At 40.7% G+C, this 20,519-nt stretch overlaps 1 protein-coding gene across 3 annotated transcripts; it reads right to left on the reverse strand.

Annotated features, from left to right (window-relative positions):
• Positions 1-4,740: 4,740 nt before the first annotated feature.
• Positions 4,741-12,472, reverse strand: LOC147899048 (uncharacterized). 3 transcript variants are annotated; one of them, XM_087378288.1, is made up of 3 exons: positions 9,233-12,472; positions 9,043-9,086; positions 4,741-8,852 (listed from the first exon to the last, which is right to left on the reverse strand). In XM_087378288.1, exon 1 carries the CDS (start codon positions 12,248-12,250, stop codon positions 9,236-9,238), a length of 3,015 nt encoding a protein of 1,004 aa, XP_087234414.1. In that variant the 5' UTR covers positions 12,251-12,472; the 3' UTR covers positions 4,741-8,852; positions 9,043-9,086; positions 9,233-9,235. The 3 variants fall into 3 exon arrangements, with proteins under 3 accessions (XP_087234414.1, XP_087234413.1, XP_087234412.1); XM_087378287.1 differs by lacking the exon at positions 9,043-9,086; XM_087378286.1 differs by having other exon boundaries at positions 4,741-9,086.
• Positions 12,473-20,519: the final 8,047 nt, after the last annotated feature.

Consider the following 20,519-nt stretch of genomic DNA (forward strand, 5'->3'; position numbering starts at 1 on the left):
TGGGTGACAGAACCGGGATGGCAGATGCCCAACTTGACGTGTGGCATTTGGTTCACGCTACTTTGTTGCACGGCTTGTGGAAGTGCTACTTGTAATTCATTGATCTTCAAGAAAATCTCAATACCCATCAGTTTTCAACTATGCCTGGCAAAAGAGTCATTAGATCTTCTTCTTTATGCAGGTAGAATGAGTCTTTGGGCATGGCAACAAGATTGCTTGCATCAACCTTTTAGCTTACTTAAGTTCTTATGCTTGTATTTCTTTCTACTATTTTCTTAATGTAATTTAACATTTTTTTCTCTTGCAAATTAAAAAATACAAAAGAATACCCACATAAAAGTGGAGACATTATCTATATGGATCTACTTTTATGGTTTATGTGGATAACTCTTCTAAAAAATAACTTTTGATCTAAGGGGTAGAAAAGCTCGGTGAGAATTCGACTTGGATTAGTGACTATGTTGTTGGTGAGATCACTAGCTTTTGAGGGCAAAAAGCTAAGCAAGCGATAGTATAGGTGGCTAATGCATGAAAAAGAGTTGTACACATTCACACGTTGAAAAAGTGGAGACATTATCTAATTCTTGTCTCAAGAATCAAACCTCCTAACCCAATGATTTCAAATGAAGAGTAGCAAATGTACGATGATAGATTCACCAATATGTTTAATTATGGGTTTATCTGTCAATAAATAAATGATGTAGATAGCATTGCCAAGTTGAAGAAAGAATATACAACTTCAATTTGTGATAATGCAACTATATCAAGAATCAAACCTCCTAACCCAATGATTTCAAATGAAGAGCAGCAAATGTACAATGATAGATTCACTATTATGTTTAATTAAATAAATGATGCAGATAACATTGCCAAGTCAAAGAAAGAATATACAACTTCAATTTGTTATAATGCAATGATATCAAGGCCTTTAGCAAGTCTTTTAATCATGATTCTACAAGCACAATTCTGATGGAGCAATACTTCTATACCAACACTTTGCAAGTAAGTCAAATCCATTTTGATGTATGGACTTTTCCCCCCAAAAAATATTTATTTTATACTTTTTAATTATTTTTATAGTACATATGTAGGTCTCTCAACAAAGGGGAATCATGCATGTCTAACATGTGATGAGGAATTGGATACCAAGCACAGTAATGACCTAAGAAAGAAGGGGTTTCCAAATAATGGGACGCTTCTACTACTAAACCATCCTTTTTGGAGCCTTCAGGGATATGTGGCATTTTGATGGTACTAGAGAAATAAGTCCATGCCCACCTAATACAAATCCTACATATTAATATGAGAAGTGGGTTGCATTCGGAAAGAGACACAAAAGAATGCAAATAGAAAGGCAAAGGACATGAAACTTGAGATATCTATTTTTATAGCTTGTCATAATGGAGATCTTCAAAGACTGTACATCTTTTTGATTCCATGCATATGAATGATGACACATACACAACAAGTTTGAGAATAAGATATTCAAAATAGCTAGGCCAAACCTCACCGACGACTAAAATAGAATAGTGATGAATAAGTCATGGATCCATGGATCTAATTAAGGATGAATATAAGCAATCAAGGGAAAGATTGGTAGCCAAAAGAACACCTCCTAGATATGGAGCATCTTTTAGACATTACTCACTAATGATCATCAATTATCTATCTTAAAGAGCATGATTGGAATAGCCTATTATAGGTTGTTGGTATAATATATGAATCATATGAATACTATTCAGTCACCTCACACTCACATTTTTTTTCCTTAATATATGTGGTTGCAATTTTACCATTGGTAATTTGATTAATTTCAACTAAAGGTTGGCATGAAGTCATTCATGGATGAGGAGTAGTTTGCGAGGTAAGCAAGCATGTTTATATATGATGAGTTCTACCCCAAAAAATATTACTTTACATTCCTACAATATATTGACTAAGCTAGCATGTGCATTGTACAAGTGGGTGGTAGTACAAGAAGGTAGCTTTTAAAGAATTGGATCCATCATCGCAGATGAGACTAGAGTGTGGAGAGCTCGTGTTTGATGAAGAAAGAATTGGTGGCCAAATTTTTCACTATGCAAGAGCATAAACTAGTGCACCTTGTGGATGAAATGTCTCTTGCAAGCCTTGTCACTAGATGATGGATGGTCCTTTACGAATGTCATCAAGGACTTGTTCATCTAAAAGCACAACCAAAAGAAGAATGGCACTTCGAGCCTATATTTCATGTTATTGATTTTTTATAAATATAGATCCTAAACCTCAAAAAATATGGAATGGCAAGGATGAGCAGAGGATAACAGGTGAGGTGTTGCAAGAAAAAGGAAACGAGCTAATATTATCTAGTGAATCCCAAGAGCAAATCTCCATATTTGTACTATAATGCAAAGAATATGCAAAAGGGCTAGAGACCTATGCAAATGAGAAGGAAAATGGGTTACAAGAGAGAAAATCTTGAACAAAGGAGAAAGGGAAGCAAGCAAGACATGCTCTTCAATTGAGATACTTCCAAAAAAGTGTCATCTAGATTGGTGCCAATATGTTGTACGCAAAGCGCACTCTAATGGATCTCACTTGACTCACGAGAAGAAAGAGACATCATTCAAATGTGATTGGCCTATAAGTCAAATTATTTCTTTATCCATCTCTTTATTTACATTCCATCTTACACTTGTCTTTATAATAATTGGATTGCAAGCTTTTGAAGATCTAATACTTAAAGCGTGATGGTTGCAAGTGATTTAAAGGGTTACCAATGCTAGAATCAAAATGGAGAAATTTTGTTTTTATGCCATTGATTCTTCAAAATTGCATGGTCATTTAATGAATCATTTGTTATGCCTAAGAATTTTCGCCAATCATTATTCCACAAGGGTGCAAGTGATGAGAAATGGTTACATGGAGACATATTATTGAAACTCTAGATGTGGGTGCCCATGATGAAGATGTAACATCCCCAAATGATGAGGATAGTGGTGAATGTGAAGGGGAAGGGCCATCAACATTGATTCCCTTCGACAAAAAGTAGTACGTCATGTACATATAATTGAGAAAAAAGGAGATGAAGTAGACGTGAATGATGAAAGTAATTATGTAGAAATTGATATAGAAGATGATGACATTTATGAGAGTGACAATGTTATGCTACCTGAGATGGAACTTTCAAAAACTAAAAGAAATGTTACTAGTCGGACGATGTTTGAGACTTGAAAATAATTTTTTAAAGGTTTGAGAATCATTTTTATTCTATTTTCCTTAAAATTAGATTATTTTTGTTTATTGATTTTTTACATTCATTTCTAACACTTTTATTCAAGATAGTTTATGAGTGGTCTAGCCATTTGGCTATGCTTGGGTTTCAATTCTTCATAGCCCATACTAATGTGATGTTAAAGATTATATTCCCTCGATAGAAACATGTACATAATAGATATTATATTTCATAAGAATTTACATTAGTGTAGTAGGCTATGCTTGGTTAGAACTACCATGGCATTTACATTGTGACTCTTATTATTTATACAAGATGTTTCAACTAATAATCTCTAACCTTAGTTCACTAGTTCACTGTTGATTGGTTCAAACCCCCCGTTTCACTCTTCCTTGGCTTGCGACTGGCTAGCTTTGATGGCACATGGACATAGGCATATGCCTCTCATTATTATGGCTACTTTTTCACATCTCGTCAAGGGCATCCTCTAGGATCTTATTGTCACAATCTTGCCTTCATCATTTGGATCCAAGTCCCCACAAGTGATCCCAATCAAGAAGGATATGATGACCTAACCATCCAAATCTCGTCAAGGGCATCCTCTAAGATCTCATTGTCACAATCTTGCCTTCATCATTTGGATCCACGTCTCCACAAGTGATCCCAATCAAGAAGCATATGATGACCTAACCATCCATTGTCTTATAATACTAATTATTGTGTTGCTCCAATATGTTTTTAGTTGAACCATTGTACTTGGTGTGAGTGATCAACTTAGAAGTTTGTGTGCTCCATGGCTTGAAAACATGAGAGCATGCCCATCCCTAAGAAAGTGGTTTGCAATTATTGCTCCATCATGTTTCTTTCAATGTAAATTTCAAGTAAGATGTCCGCCAATGAAAATAAGATTTGCCTACTAAACAAGATGTGACAACTACTTTATCTATGTACTAGGAAGTAGCTATAAAGAGGCATCACATCATCCCCATGGGAGTAGTAGTAGATGTTACATAAACATGCTTCTTCAAATGTGGTTATAGATGTTTGCCAATGAAAGAAGCTTTTACCAAATCAATAAGACATGACGACTAAACAATTGAGTGGATAGATGTGTGCTAATCAATATGGAGCCATCCCATCCCATCACATACCTAACTTGGTTGATGCTTTACCTATCTTGAAAAGAGCATAAAAATTTGATGCTTCATTTTGGGGAGGGGGGGAATCCTAATCACTTGTTTAAAAACCATTCAAAACCATGCAAATCCACATAGCTAAGAGCATTGCAATCATAACTCTAGCCTTAAAGGATACAAAGATAAGATTCAAAAAATTGTTACAAGCAATGCATGCACATTACAATGGTTACGAAGAACTTACATAGGGAGAACAACAAGGTACAAGGAAAATTGTTACAAGCAATGCACGCACATTACAATGGTTACGAAGAACTTACATAGGGAGAACAACAAGGTACAAGGAACTTGTAACTTGTTAATTACAATAGTTATCAAGTTGTATGGGGAGATCAACAACATACAATGGTCATCGAGAACTTGTATAGGGATATCAACAAGAAGATAGGAGCACTCCTCCTCTACTATGATGCCCCTCCTCCATAGAGATTTTGTGAGGATGCCCTTATTTAAGCTGCATCGATCCTTTGCACTCAAATAGTGCTAGCTGCTTGTGCAACAATTTTTACCAAGCCACTATGCTACAGTGCTAGCTGCTTGTGCAACAATTTTTACCAGGCCACCATGCAGCCTTAGCATAACTAAAGGAAAAAGATAAGCACACAAAAGAAGATGAGCATATGCTTGTTCTATAGGATCCATTTTGTTTGGCTTGCTTTAAAGGTTCAATATCTTGCACACCTTCATAAGCTTTGTAGGATCATTTACCTTGATATCAAGAGGATTTAACACTCCTTTAAAGCTATTCTTCCCCACATCACCCTACTTACGACATGTAGCACCCCCTCATGACTCTTGTGCAAGCTATGAACACTCCAACCTATAGTCATCCATGGGCACTCCCACACTAGCTTCTGATGTGCTACATGTGTCATCACATGATGGAACATTACAAGTTAGATCACAAGTCACATTGAAGAGTACTCCAAAATTTTGTGTTGATTGATTCATGGAATGCATTACCAAAATGACACACTTCTTATGTTGATAATGATGAAAAGATCATCAAAAACCTGAATCACAAATGGGATGTGTTTGATAATGAAATCTAATGCCACTTCAACTACTAGCGAGCTAGATTTGACACTCCTTGGCCATCGACATGCATGGAATATTGTTGAAACAAATTTCATGGAGAGCAGCAAAACATATAAGAAAATTTGAAGTATGTAAAATGTGAATGCATACAATTCTGAACAGCTAGTACATGGTAATTCTAAAATAAAGTGGACTTTGTACTATCAAGATAAGCATAAGGGCTCTCTCCTAGCTTTTATAAGCTGGTCACTCAAGCAAAAACTAAAAGGTCGCCTCATCAATTTTCAAATTGTCACTTGTCATCAAAGCAAGAGCTTAGAGGCCGTATATGGTATTGCCTTCAACAAAAAGGTTCAATCCACGACTCTAGAGACCGGTCATCTACATAAAAGATGAATCTACCTTTTCCACAGCATGCACCCGAACGTCCCTTAATTCTAGACTAGTGGTGAAGATCAATGTCGTGTTAGATGTCAAGTACCCTTTTCCTGATCCAATTCTGCATTCAATCACAAAAAGTGAAACAACACAAAAACGAAAATCTGTTATTTTTGAAAACTTGTCTCAAGTCTCTGGTACACCAACGCTGCAATTTCAAGGTCAATACACTCTAGGTCTCCCCCCACACCCTCTAATGGCACGATAAGCTGCATAGCCTCCATAGCTGGAAAGCCATGCACCGAATCTAGCACAAAGCAAACCAAGTGATGCATTTGCATTTGGAGAGCAAACCTCCTATATACTTGCACATTATAGAGACTGCATTGTTCTACACGGGCACAGAGGAGGCCTTAGGAACCTACAGACTATCCAAATGAAGAGAAACCCTAGGATTGCAATATTGACAGAATTAGAATCTAGATGCAACTTGCAAGCCTAGTAAATGAAGTCACTTCTCAGATCACTTGCCCTTACCTTGGTAAAGGTAAACAAAAACTACAGAGTTGTTCAGGAGACCAATTCCACAAGCTCTCAAGCCTAGTAGATGAAGTCACTTCTCAGATCACTTAGTAAACAAAAACTACACGACCTGGTGAGTTGTTCAGGAGACCAATTCCACAAGCTCTCAAGTCGAACAAGACATCAAAAGCTAGAAACTAAAATGTACTAGAAATTAGCCACCCACAAATAAGCTATGCTGAAGAAGGCAAGAACGCGAGCAAAGTAAAATGTGAGGACAACAAAGAATAGAAACAAAGGTGAAAAATGAAGAAAGGCTAACTATGGTTTTTTGGGTATATGGCTTTTCTGAGGACTGGGGTGAGGGGGGATCTCTCTGTAAAAACCTTGCACACAATAGAAAGCAGTATTAGGAAAGGCTCTTCTTCATTAGCAAAACAATGCTCATACTCTCATCGGCAGGCAAATATAGCCTGCCCTCCTAATGGAAGCTTGAAAAAAAAAACGCATACAGGTGCGTCAAAAATTAGTTCAAATATCTGACCAGGAGAGCGACACAAAACCTTTATGAAAACAAAAGCCCCAAAGAGAAAAAAAGGGGAAAAGCCTAGTTCAAAGACCTTCTACCATCTGAAGAACAGTGCCCTGCATAAAACAAAAGCCAAGACAGGAAAAATAGCAGAAAAAAAAAGAGGCCAAGAAGACTGAGAATGAGAACGTATGGCTCCCAATCAAATGGGGTTGGTTTCTAAGGACCCAGAAGAATTCCCAACTTAGGAACATGTGGCATTTACACTATTTCATCCCATTCTAGAAATATCCCCAAAATAGGGAAGAATCCACCACAACATTTGCTGGGTCAATTTAAAAAGTAGATGATGTCCAACTATGGCATGGCTTATCTAAAAAGCTTTGGAGTAAAAAGTAGAGAATCTCACAAGTGCAGGCTAGCTAGCTACATGCAATGAGAGAGATTGTTGGTTATTATCTATCTGTTCTGCGGCAGCAAATCCCATTGACATCCACAGATCATCGTTGCAACAAGAAGTACAAATGCTGCATTTATCAACCACCACAAGACCTAATCGAATTTAGCAAAAAAACATGAAAAGATATCGTACCACTACTTTGCAAGCAAAGTGACCACATAACTACCAGCGCCATCCAGCCAAATGCAAAGCCATGTTCACAGCCAGCCACTGCACATTCCATCATGGGTGAGATGCCTTAAAATGCAGCTTGTTAGAATAATATGACGATCGGACAACAAAGATCAGTATCCAAGTAAACTGGATTTGGTGTGACGTTTCATGATCTTTGTACCTTCTCAATGAATCTGAATAGCAAGGCAATGTGAAATCTTACAGATGTCCAAAAACAGCCAACCGCAGGTACACATGACACCAACTGTCGTGTCTAGCTAATAAAATATGATCTACAGGTCACAGTCAACATAAATCCTCTCTACAAAATGCCTAGCCCACCGCAGGCTTCTCAAAGCACTAAAGGGGAAAAATGCTAGAAAACAGTCGGCAGACAAAGCAAAATAACTTTCACCCACTCCAGAACAGCCATATTAGTGGTGCCAGCGGACAATAAGCAAGCACATGTCAGAAATTACCTTCTGAAAAGAGATTGTGTTAACCTCATCTTTACCTCAGCAAGAATACTAAAAAGAAGTAAAGGGAATACCTTCACTTGATCAAATTCACACATACCTACTAAATTTCCCACTGGCCCTTCCATAATGGCAAATTCCATGACGTTGCGCATAATAAAACTCTGCAGCATACCACCTCACCACCAATGTGACTTAAGCTCCCCATTTGCCATATGGATTAAACCTACAATGAATAGCCATTATGTGGTGCAAAAGGGTTACAATTACCAAACAACCTAAGTGGGCCCAAGTAACCTCTTACAACTCTACGTGATCTCCTAGAGTCCCTGCAAAGGCTAAGATCTGGCAAATTAAGTCCAGCGCACTGGAAAAGCTAGCTTCAATGGCAATGATCAAAATATTTAGAGCCAATGCAAAAGCCACGACTACCATCTGTCCGGACCTTGATGGGGAACGAATTAATCCAAAAAAAGAGTTCATTTGGTGAGTAGAACATGTAAGAAACCTTAAAACAACAATCCTTTTACCATCGCACCTCACTATCTAAGCATTAGAAGTTCAAGACTCAGGGCTGCATTATTCTGAAATCCTGACAATGCACCGTAAGCAATTAGCAGTTCAAGGGTCAGTGTTGCATTATCCTGAAAATCCTGAAAATGAGCTATAATCAAAACTACTATAAAGCCAGATCTTGAGCTATGGCAGCTAAGCCTCATCACAACACGAAATGAAGAGCCATAAACAGCACACGTTGATAGGCCATGATTCATCAATTTTCTGCGTACAGCGCCCTCTCCATTGTCAACAAAAGAGTTAGAGAGCATATCTCAAGTCAACATTTTAGAAATGAGTGATAGCAGAACTGCTGCCACTAGCTGTTAACCTGCCAATCAGTATGATGACAATATCCAAAACCAAGGATTAGCTTCCTGCATTCCAACACACAATGATAGCATGGTAGCCCAGCACATAGCATATAACATGTGACCACATGAGCAATACACAACTTTCTGCCTGCCCGCCAACATGGAAAGGGAAACAATGCGATGCAAACACATTCCCAGCTAGCTTACCTTTAAACACCAGCCTCCGTCCATTAATGCATAATGCTCACTACCTAGCAACCACAGCAGAGCAAACAGAACTAATCTTTGTCTAAGTTACAGCATCACAAAACACCTCGAAAGTGTCCTACTCTCAATAAGAGACCTCTAGTATTGAGGGTATAAGGAGATCACAATAGGAAAACCACAGAAAGCATACCTGTCAGCGTCCCATCTCTGACATGAATTTCTCATATTCAGATTCCACGCCATCGCCTTGTTGCACATTAGACATTGATGTGGTAGAGGTACTGGTAGTCATAGCCCATGGAGGCATTGAACCTGCCCCAGCCGGATGTGGACCAAGTGATCCAGAGCTCCCTGGAGGTGGCATTGTTCCCACGTAACTAGAGTACTGGGAGAATGGAGGAAAAGCAGTCACTCCAGTAGGTCTTGGTGTCATAGAAGTAGAACCTGCTCCTGCAACCCCAGAGCTCTGTAGACCTGGAGGACCTCCAGGTGTGCCCTGGGAAGGTGCGCCTGGTAAACCCTGAGATGGAGGTGGCCGCTGCCCCATAGAACCAGAATAGGGGCCTCCATAAGGTGGAAAAGGCACTTGCCCCGGAGGCCCACCCTGCATGGGAGGTGGACCTCCATATGAGCTAGATGGCGGGCCATAAGGATTATAGGGAGGCAGCTGAGCTGTACCCCAAGGAGGGGGAGGACCCATATGGCTACCATGCATAGCAGTACCAGGAGGTCCTCCTTGCTGCTGAGAAAAGCCCATAGAATCCATTCCAGGTGGAGGTGGTCCACCAGGCATTGCAGGACCAACTGGAGGGGGCGGTTTGCCTGCTACCCTCACTGCCAGAACCTTTCCATCCAACCTATAACCATTCATGTGTGTCACAGCCTGTGCTGCAGCAGCAGGATCAGAAAACTTGACAAACCCATAACCCTTGCTCAATCCAGTCACACGATCTTTAATTAGCTTGGAATCCTCTATCTTACCAAAAGGAGAGAAAAGTCTTATCACACCCTCATCATCCACAGACTGAGGCAAATAGCCCACATACAAATTGGAATCATCTGTGTCTTTACTAAACTTTGTGCTCAATCCTTGTTGAGCATTTGCATTGCCTAATCCCACACCAGGAGGACCAAAATTCCCTCCGGAGAATCCAGAACGTCCACTGGCCATCTCTCCGAGAGCTACTAATCCACCTGTTCCTGTGCCACCTGACCATGGAGGATTACCTCCGGCAAGCCCTGGCAGAGCTAAAGTCGGACCCATCTGTCTACCTGTGCCCACATCACCGGCACTTGGCCTGCTGCTGGAATCTTGCCCTCCACCAAGTTCGGCTAAAAAGTTATTGTATTCATCATCCATTTTATTCAGACTAGAACCTTTCATTGGACAGTCAATTGTAGGATGGCCACCGTCCCCACAAATTCTGCATACCACATCACTTTTGAACGTAGAGTTGCGAGCAGGGCACGTAAATTGACGATGTCCAGGTTCCCCACAAAGGCGGCAAAATTCATCATCGCGGATAGTGCCATTGAGTGCAGCAAGCTCCCGTAACTGTGCCCTTTTATGCTCATTCCGTCCTTCTTCAACCGGTACAAGAAGCTTTTCCACCATACCCGCAGCCTCCTCTAAAGATTCTGGGGTATCTGCTTCAACCAACACGTGCAAGTCCTCATTTTCACCAGGATCTGGCTTCATATCCCTCTTTTGCTGTAACCTACCCTCCTTAACAGAACCTTTACCACGAATCACAATTTTTGCACCGGTCTCTCTTTCCATTCTTTTTTGTGTATTACCCCGAGGACCGATAATCAATCCTATAAAATTGTACCCTGGATATTCCTTCACAGGTATATACAGCTTTTTGTAGAGCTTTGGAGGTCTATAATCAGCAGGGGGCTTGAATGCTGGGTTTTTTTTAACCAATTCGGCAATGATCTCCTGCCTCTCTCGGGTAAGCCTCTCTCTGGCCCTGTATTCCCTCGTATTAATTCTGATGCCCATATTATCATAGATGGGCTCGGGAGAAGGGGACCTGGTTCCATCAGCCCTCTCCTCCAGCACCTGTCCAGTCTGTAGCCTTCTGTTAATGTCTAGAAGTTTGATATTCAGAGCCTGGAGCTCAGGATCAAGATCCACGCCCCCTGTCAGCTCCTTCACAAAATCCGGCAACTGAAATTGTCCCAGAAGAGTCTTCGGTTCCTCAGCAGCCCATCTCGATTTTCTTCTTTTGACTCCCGATTCTGCACTGTCCTGAGTATCTCCCTCGCCATCTGCCTGCGGTTCCCATCGACTACGTCTCTTCTTCCCAGTACTTGCCTCTCCAATTGAACCCGCAGCCTGGTTATCAAGCTGACTAGAACCCTCTGGACGGTCCTCATCTCGGGGAGGAGGACTCAATGACCTTTCCCTGCGGTAACCTCCTTTGCGGTAAGACTCCAGTGCTTTGGAAGCAACGCCACGACTACCGTTCGCTCCGTTGAAGCTGCTTCCCACCTCTTCGTACCGTAAAGCGCCCCTAGCGACCTGATCCTGTGAATCACTTATCCAACCTCCGACACCTGGTCTTTCTTCCTTGGAATTGTCCTGCTGCCCTTCCTCGGAGATCCAGCCTCCTATTCCTTCCCGCTCTGCCCTACCATCGCCATTTTCGTTGATTGCGGAGGGCGCCATGCCAATTCCATTAGAATTGGGCGCATACAGCCTCTCTGATAACTTTTTCTGCATACCATAAATCTCGGCTCTCTCGTTCAGATCATCATACTTATAAGCCCCAACGGCGCTCCCTTTCTGATTTTGAAACATGGCATCTATGTTTTCTTGAAGATAATGCGAATTGTGCTTCTTATTCGGACAAGACATGTCCTCCTTTTGAGAATAATATGCCGATTCGTACCCTGGAAGCGGCGGGTACCGCGAATCTGCATTCGGCTTTTGATTGCCGTATGCCCCGTCTAAATTTGTGAGCTGATAAGCCTTACCTTGAGAGCTAAGATCGTCACCAGACCAGGCCAGATGCTGTGATCTTGCCGAATGAGATGCGGTCTGTTGCTGAAGATATTGGTCAGCAGAAGAACGATATCCAGCATAGGAAGAATAATCACCAAACTGCTGCTGCTGCTGCTGCCGCCGCCAGGACGAGCCGCCGGGGGGGGAATCGTCGCCAGGAGGAAACGGAGCTTCCGAGGCGAGGACAGGATGCTCCATGGGGGCAGACAGCCGTGGACTGGGACTCGCAACAAGAAGAGATGAGATGAAAGATAAGGTTCGGGGGTGAAGAGAGCAACGCAAAGGGGAAGAAAAAGAGAAGGAGAGAGGGATATGGGAATGAAGGGATGAGGAGGGGAAAAGCTTGGAGCTTGGTAGCTATGGCGGATCACCAGCTCAGAAAAATAACAGAGCAACTGGAGAAGATGACAAGTTTGAAGCTTTCGTCCCCTTTACCCTAACCTTCCTTTTTGAACCCTGGTTTAGTTTACCATGACTCCGTAGCTCATACACACTCCCAAGGTGTGCGCAAAACTCCGCCCAACCTCTGGGCAGCCGAAAATTTCATGGCAAATTGTGATGCACGCACACACCAAGCGCCTTGTTGGCCCTGCAAAGGGTCCATCGTCATGGTTGTGGAGGCGTTTGGCCTTCTGCCTTTAACGCTTGTAGGTGGTTTTGAGTTGTTCCCCGCCCCCCACCGTGAAAGCATCTACAACTAGCAAGCCATGCCCCAAGCGAAAGCTTGGTGAAATCCATCTTCTGGATGATAAGAAACCCAAGTTAGTTGAGGTAAAGGAAGAGTATCTGCCATGTGTAGAGAATGTGAACGTACCCACTCTCCATGAGGCCCATAACTGGTGCGGTCCTGAAATTGAGCGAGTGCTGAAAGTCCTCCAAGTTTCGGAGAATGATCTGACAATCAAAAATTGTGTGTTTGATGGAAAGGTCCTAAATAAGTACGGAACATACATGCTCACCGGTACAAATTACCAGAGATGCTTGAAAGTTGACCTCGTTGTTGATAGGGTTGGTCTAGGCTTCATAACCTTGCACATAGATGAGCTCTTTTATGGAGAGTTTGTGAAGTTCTTGAACATAGGTTAAGGATAAGTAATTTCTCAGTTTGCTTTAGAAACCCAAGGAGTGATGGAGGGACCACTGACTACAGCATTGCCTTTGACCCTTCGACTAGGGTGGGCAGAGGATAGAGCCTTTCGGTGTAGTGCCAAAAATCTATCCCCAGGGCACTATCTGCCAGTTCAAAGAAAGATGCAAAAATCTCATAAACAAGAGGGAAATCAGCTTCCTTTAGCAACTTTGGCCGCAACTGTTATCAAGCTAGGAGCCTCTTACAAGCAATGCGATGAGTTAATCGTGGGAGACAGGGACCTTCTTGAGGATCTGATAATAGTAAGATCTATTCCCCCCTCCAAAAATTCATTGCTTGCTCTTTCTTTCCCCATTCATCAAAGTATGTGTGCCGCAATTGTGGACATCTAAATGGTTTGTGGGCAATCTGCAAATGCATGAGAGCTGCTGACCTTCTGGAGCAATCCGACTATGTGAAGATTGCACAGAAGTTTAAGGTCTTTGGAGAGGCAAAGTTTATATTGCATAATGTTGGCTGCAAGAACACGCAACCTATTGTGCTCAATATGCTTGACATCACAATAATCGTGCCCATTAACGACATGTCGCTTGGAGCTTATCTTTCCCATGTTTTTAGTGCTCATATCTAGCACATCAGTTATGGCAACCAGGTCTCGCCACAAAGCTTTTCTATACAATCTTTCCTTTTTTTCTTTTTGACGACCAATAGTATTTATATCTTGTTTGGGATTGTGTCCCACTTTGACAGTGATGGGTGTTAACTTACCGTTGTATGAGAATGCTTATGGTATTTGCAAGGGAACAAAGATATCGAGAAATGCTGATAATATCTTCTGTTTGTCTTGCGATAAAACCTCTTCCCTCATAAAAATCCCTAAAGTGAAAGCTCTGATAACAACAATTGAGGGGGTGTTGATTGATGTCACTCTAAAGGATGCAATTGTTGACAAAGTTTTAAGGCTTCCTCGACCTTTTGTGAAGTTGCTTCATGGGAATACGTCTTTGTTGAAGTCATATCTCTTCAGTAAAAAGGTTGAGGGGCGTTTCCTGACAAACAACTTCAGATGCGTGACCGATTTCATTGCTCCTGCTACCGAGGAGGCTCCATAGAGCATGTAGTTGTTGTAAGCAGAAGTCTATTTTGCTGAGCACAACGAGATGTTTGCTTGTAAGAAAAACACTATGTACATATTGCTTGCTTTGTAATAAAGACTTCTGCAGAGTGTTGAGCTTCTTATTTCACTTGAGCTTTGCAATAAAGGTTCTGTGATTGTAAGATTTTAATGGCAAATCTTCCTCGCACCCTCGACAACGAAATGGTTAATAAGAGAATTCAAATAAATGAGTCCATCGATGCAAAATTCATACAAAACTACCCAGACAATACATGTGCTTTATTGTGCATATCATATCTCCTTCACTTTCACATATCACCTCATTCTTTAAAAGCTTCCATATGTGAGAAAGTGAAGGATTTCATAGCATCGACAACATTAAGCTTTATTGAGTGGAAGAGCCGGTTTCACAATCCACTATTTGAGAGTATCTATGCAGGAGTTCAAGTTATCTACATTGCATAGAAGATGAAGGCTTCACGTTTAATCCTTTTGATTCGTTCGCATTGTTTGTATTCGTAGCAACATATGCATTTAAATTTGAGTTATTTCTTGAGAACAATAACAAGATTAAAAAAATTGGTGAATACTATAACTCTCCTAATGCGAGCTCAACCATGCAAATACTAATGAAAAGTTCAACTATGAAAGTTTATCCATATAAATTTGTCGACAATGTACCTAGAAGAAGATGATGGTCTCAAAATATGGATGAATGCCTGAAGAAGTTCGTGCTTGAAGGCCACGCGAAATATACAAGGATTAGAGAGTATATGCAATAGGTTTTCCCCTCCTACAACATTTCAATGTCCACTATCAGACACAAGGTTGTCAAAATAAAACGAAGGAAGGAAGACATGGATAGTGGAATGAATCAGGAATTACAAGCCTCTAAACCATCATCTTCTTCTTCGATGGTTGCATCATGTACATAGATATATCAAAAACATTAAAGACACACCATCATATGATTGCTTTTCTTGCGAGAGATTGTTTTTCAAAAAAAAAAAAAAAAACCTTAACAAGGTAGCATTTGAATGGGTACAAGAAAAAAGAGAAAATATCAACATAGAATTTATAGAAAAGCATACAAAATATGCCATGAGTGTAAGAAAGTAGTAAAAGCAAATGTTGTCCCCAAATTCTTCACCTCGTCCAACATATCAATAAATGCACCATTGCATGCTGTCTGCATGTTGAACGATACTTAGTTGCACCAAGACTTGCTTTCGCCCAAATTAGAGAAATGAGTTTCAATGGTCAGTTGGGCTAGAAGTATCGTGAACGTGCTTGCCAACACAAGTAAGATACAATGGGTTTTGCCACGTTTCTTAGACGAGGATCATGCCGTCGTCGTTGGAATCAAAAGAAAAATGGAATACAAAACAACCTTTGCAATGGGCAAAGTTCAACCATACACTCTTATGAAAGCATTGATAGTACTTGTTAAACACCATTGTATAAATCAAACAACGTTACCATAAACAACAATTGGTACAAAGTGGTCCTTGTGGCAACATCATCACAAAATAATTCTACTACAATTAAATGTAAAAATCATGATGACCCAATAGAAGAAGACGATGTGCAAACAGACACGTTAATACATAACTTGGTTGCTGCAGAACAAGTTATAGATTTTGAGACACAAGCCATTTATGTAGCACCCTCAAAAAATCAAAAACCATTAGGCATCTTCAAAGATGAGCATAGTGAGGAGTTGAATTTCCCTTTGCTTTATTTCGAATTTCCAAGACAATAGCAAACTAACATATTTGGATATAATAAAGTGGGAAATAACACACGTCACTAAAATTCGGTCACAATATTGCGAATGTTTTTTTCAAAGCAATAAAAGTTTTGATCCATCAAATGATTCGATCTATATGAACATACAGCAAAGGGGCACTTGGAGAAAATCAAATGTTTCATAGCAAAGGGGCACTTGGATAAAATCAAATGCATGAAACAGCAGGCACCATGCAGTTGGTTAGAGAGAATCCCACTTTATGTGCAAGATACTACACACACAAACTACAGAATATGATATGGCTACTTCACAATGACAACTCTATACTTGGTGGCGTTGATTACTTCTTTGTCACAAAATTCCAGAACAGAGGTAGCCAGCACGAGCATGGGATCTTGTGGGTTGAAGAGGCACCGAAGTATCATTCAGACAATCAAAATGAGGTGATAGCATTTGTGGATGAACACATCACATGCGATAAGGACTTTGTTAAATGAGGAGATACAAATGCACAAACATACAAGAACGTGTACGAAGGGACACCAAAGGTCTTGCAGGTTCCACTATCCAAAATCTCCATTGCATGCACCGATGATACTCAGTCCATTGGAACATACTGAGAGAGACAAATGCAAAGGAAGTTACCTTCGTATTTGCCAACAAATAGAAAGTATTGACCCAAGAGGAAACACATCGTTCTTGCAGTGTGGTTGGACTCTTTCTATATAAGCGTGGAATCATATATCCTTTCATTATGAGCTTCAATAACAAAGACGACATTATTCTTGACGTGAGCCAAAAGACATCTTCACAAATGCATTCAATAGGAAGATTAGCTTCTTGTGGCAATCAAATATGGATATACAATTCATCATGGACCCGTATGCTGCAGCATCTTATTGCACATCCTACATCACGAAAATGGATAGCACCATCACGCAGTCGATGAGAGATGCATTGGCCACATGCATACAAGAAAACAATCCCATGCAAGAGAGATTAAGAAAGATGGGAAATGCTTTCTTGCATGCACAGCAAATGAGTGCACAACTTGCAGCGTTTATCACTTTATCTCTACCCTTGCATAAGTCTAGCAAAGAATTCCAATTCATCAACACAAATGAAACTGGCAAAAGAGCATTCATTTTGAAACGAAAGGAGTAGCTGCAAACCCTCGACAGTGACACCACCAAAATCTCTTGTCGGATAATTATTGACAAATACAACGCCAGAAGAGGGTTGGACAACATTTGCCTCATGACTTTCACAGCCGAATACAACCACTACAACAACTCCTACCAAAAAAAAAAAAGTCTAAAATTTTGAGGTTCGTAAGGTTCAACAAATTTAAAGACCCTGACAACTGCTATCGTGAGCAAATCCTTTTGTATTACCCCTTCAAAGGGGATGAGGAAGAGGAATTGAAAAAACATGAAACTTGGATAGATGCATATGTTGCAGGAGAAGCCGGTATAGAAGTGAACCGAAAAAAATACAACTACGAGCTTGACCACCATGACGACTTGCATAACTTCCATGAGAATAGTGAAGCTTTCTAAAGCAACAATGATAGCCCACCTTATGACATCGGACACCAAAATGAAAATAATTACGACATATCGTTGGATATGCCTAGAATATCTAAAGCTATAAAGAACAACCAATTTACAATTACACTGAAAGAGCACGTACTAATGGACAACGCCGAGTATTTTCATGAAATTAGAATTCTCAACAAGGAGCAGCGAGAGCTATTTGACAACGTTATGCTCTGAAAACATCTACATCCAAAAGAGAAGATACATCTATTCCTAATGGGAGGGGCAGGCAGTGGAAAAATATACCTTCTACTTTTAATAGTGCAGGGGTTGCTAAGACATTAGAACATGCAACTACCAGATATGGACTACAACTTGCCAAAGGTGCTCATGCTTGCATACACCGAAAAGGCCTCTCGTAATATTAATGGAAACACTATCCACTCAGCATTGCACCTTCCAACACACACAAATAACTTGACATCACTGTTGAAAGAAAGGTTGGACACATTGACGACCCTATACTCACAATTGCAACTCATTATGTTCGATGAGATCTCGTTAGTGGGAAGAATAACTTTGCCGATTTAAGAATGCACACTTTAAAAAGAGACCACATTCACTTCTTTGGCAACGTGGACGTGATCACATGTGGAGACTTCTATCAAGTAAAGCCCATAAAAGATTCTTGGGTTTCTAAACTACCACATAATGAGCTTGAGTGCCTTGCGGAGACATATTGGCATGCGAAGCCTAAATGCTTCGAGCTAAAGTCAATCATGCGCCAGAGCGACAACACATTCATTGACACGCTCAACTCATTCAGAGACTGTACCCACACATAGAAAGATTTGGAGTACATCAACAACATATGCTTGCGACTGTCCCATTTGATCACACTTTCCCACACTTGTATTACACAAACTTGCAAACAAAAAACACAATGACATGGTGTTGCAATTCTGCACGGGAAGACAACACGTTTTTTGTGCAAAGGATCACTTCTCCCATTCAACATGTATGAAAACTAGCATCCTAGACGACCCGCAAAAGACATCCGGCCTGCACAACATTATAGAAATAAAAGAAGGTATGCTAGTGGAACTCTACTTAGGGAACATCGACCAGCAAGACGGTCTGGTCAACGTGGCGGATGAAGTTTTCGTGACAACATTAGTGGCTAATGGCAAGGAGTAGTGTGGATATTGTTCCCTTCCAAAGAGACTAGGGCAAGAACTGGACGAAACAACAATGACACCTATGAAGCAAAAATTGAGCGGCAATGGACACCCATCTTCAGGATTGCAAAGGAAGTTCAAGCAAGCCCATCTAAAACAAGCATACTCACTCGAGAGCAATTCCCTATTCAACCAGTAGCAGCGAGAACAATTCATCGTGCATAGGGCCTCACGTTGGAAAGACTTGCTTTCTCACCCAGGGGAGTGCATGCACACGACCTGGCATACACTACCTTATCGCGTGTAAAGGACATTGACAACTTATACCTGTTAGATCCTATTCAAAATGGAAATTTTCATGTTGATGCGAACGTTCGTAGCAAAATGCATATACTACATGGGAGCACAGGATGGGTCACAATAAAAGCATCGCAAACTCAACGACGACAAAACAAAGAAATATTGATAACATTACTAAATGCAAGATCGCTATCAAAATACACCTTCGACATCAAAGGAATGAGCAAACCTATGGAATCCAACATTATTTTCCTTCAAGAAATAAGAACAAATGCCAAAAATAAGATTATGCCGCAGGGATTTAATATCATTAACAATTGCTCTCGAATAGGCCAGTGCACCCTTCTACAAGATCACTTGCCAATAAATGCCTCTTATGTGGAAACCATCCTGGAAGCTTGTACAGATGTTGTGCAAAGGGCGGTGGAGCTTGCTAAAAGAGGTCTTCATGAGAATGTGTTAAGCACAAGACAACATGCTATCTATATTTTGATGCCATTAAGCAGAAGTGTTCTTTAGTAGGAGGGTTCCTACATTGGGAGTGTTGTGGGAGTTCTTAGATTTTGAGTGTGATTCTCCTATGGAGGACTATGTTGCTAGATTTATGGGTGAGGGGATTTTTCTTATGCGTTGCATGTCATAGGAAATGGAAATGATGTTCTCGCTAAATCGTTCATGAATAAGGGGAAATCGTCTTCTTGATACTGTGGAGTCCCTCTTTCAGCATTGAAGAGTTCATGTATCCCAAATGTGCGGTCTGGGTTGATTTCTTAGGTATGCTTGCCTGATGTGGGTATATATCTTGATTGGTGGCAAATACTCTTGGTATAATTCACGTGGTTCTCCCTCTTATTGGAAAGTATTTGGTGCAAAACCGATGTGGATACTTTGCTATTGTACCCAAGATGTTTCAGATTTTGTTGATGTGCATCTTTTCAAAGAAGTGGTGGTTACAGAGCCAGTTAGATTTGGTCCATTTCCTACGCTTGTTGATTATGCAAAAAGAGAAGACACTATGCACACTATTGCTTAACAAGCAAGCAAAATGTGAGGCTCACTCGAGCTGATAAGATAGATGGAATTCCTGATGGTCTTTGCCAAGAGGCAGATGGGATTCGATCTAAAAGAGGATGCCATGCATAGTGAGGGTGAACATTCGAAAAGATTAAAGGCATCTTAAATTGATATGTTGAAAAGTAGGTGGCTCGAGCAAATTATCAGGCTCAGATGTTGCCTAAGGTACAAAAAGATGACATGCAAGGGACGGAGGTGGATCCAAGAGGACGTATCAGTCATGAAAATCCAACATGCATGCCTGGATCTACCAAGGACGAGGGATGTCTTCAAGGTTAGATGGTGTAGCCATCATGATGAGAAGGTTGATGATGCTTATGATGATAAGAAAATATACTAGCCCATCAGTACGCCCATGGGATACATTTTCTATTTAGTGGTTGCAAAGGGGCCAATCCCATTGATCAAGGCAAGTTATTA

The sequence above is a fragment of the Dipteris shenzhenensis genome, chromosome 8, assembly GCF_047967505.1.
Source record: "Dipteris shenzhenensis isolate YYH24624 ecotype China chromosome 8, Dip_SZ_1.0, whole genome shotgun sequence".
Classification (NCBI taxonomy): Eukaryota; Viridiplantae; Streptophyta; class Polypodiopsida; order Gleicheniales; family Dipteridaceae; genus Dipteris; species Dipteris shenzhenensis.

What these genes read in the sequence shown, in the direction of transcription:
- LOC147899048 (XM_087378287.1), bottom strand. Translation starts at nt 12,250, where the DNA reads ATGGAGCATCCTGTCCTCGCCTCGGAAGCTCCGTTTCCTCCTGGCGAC.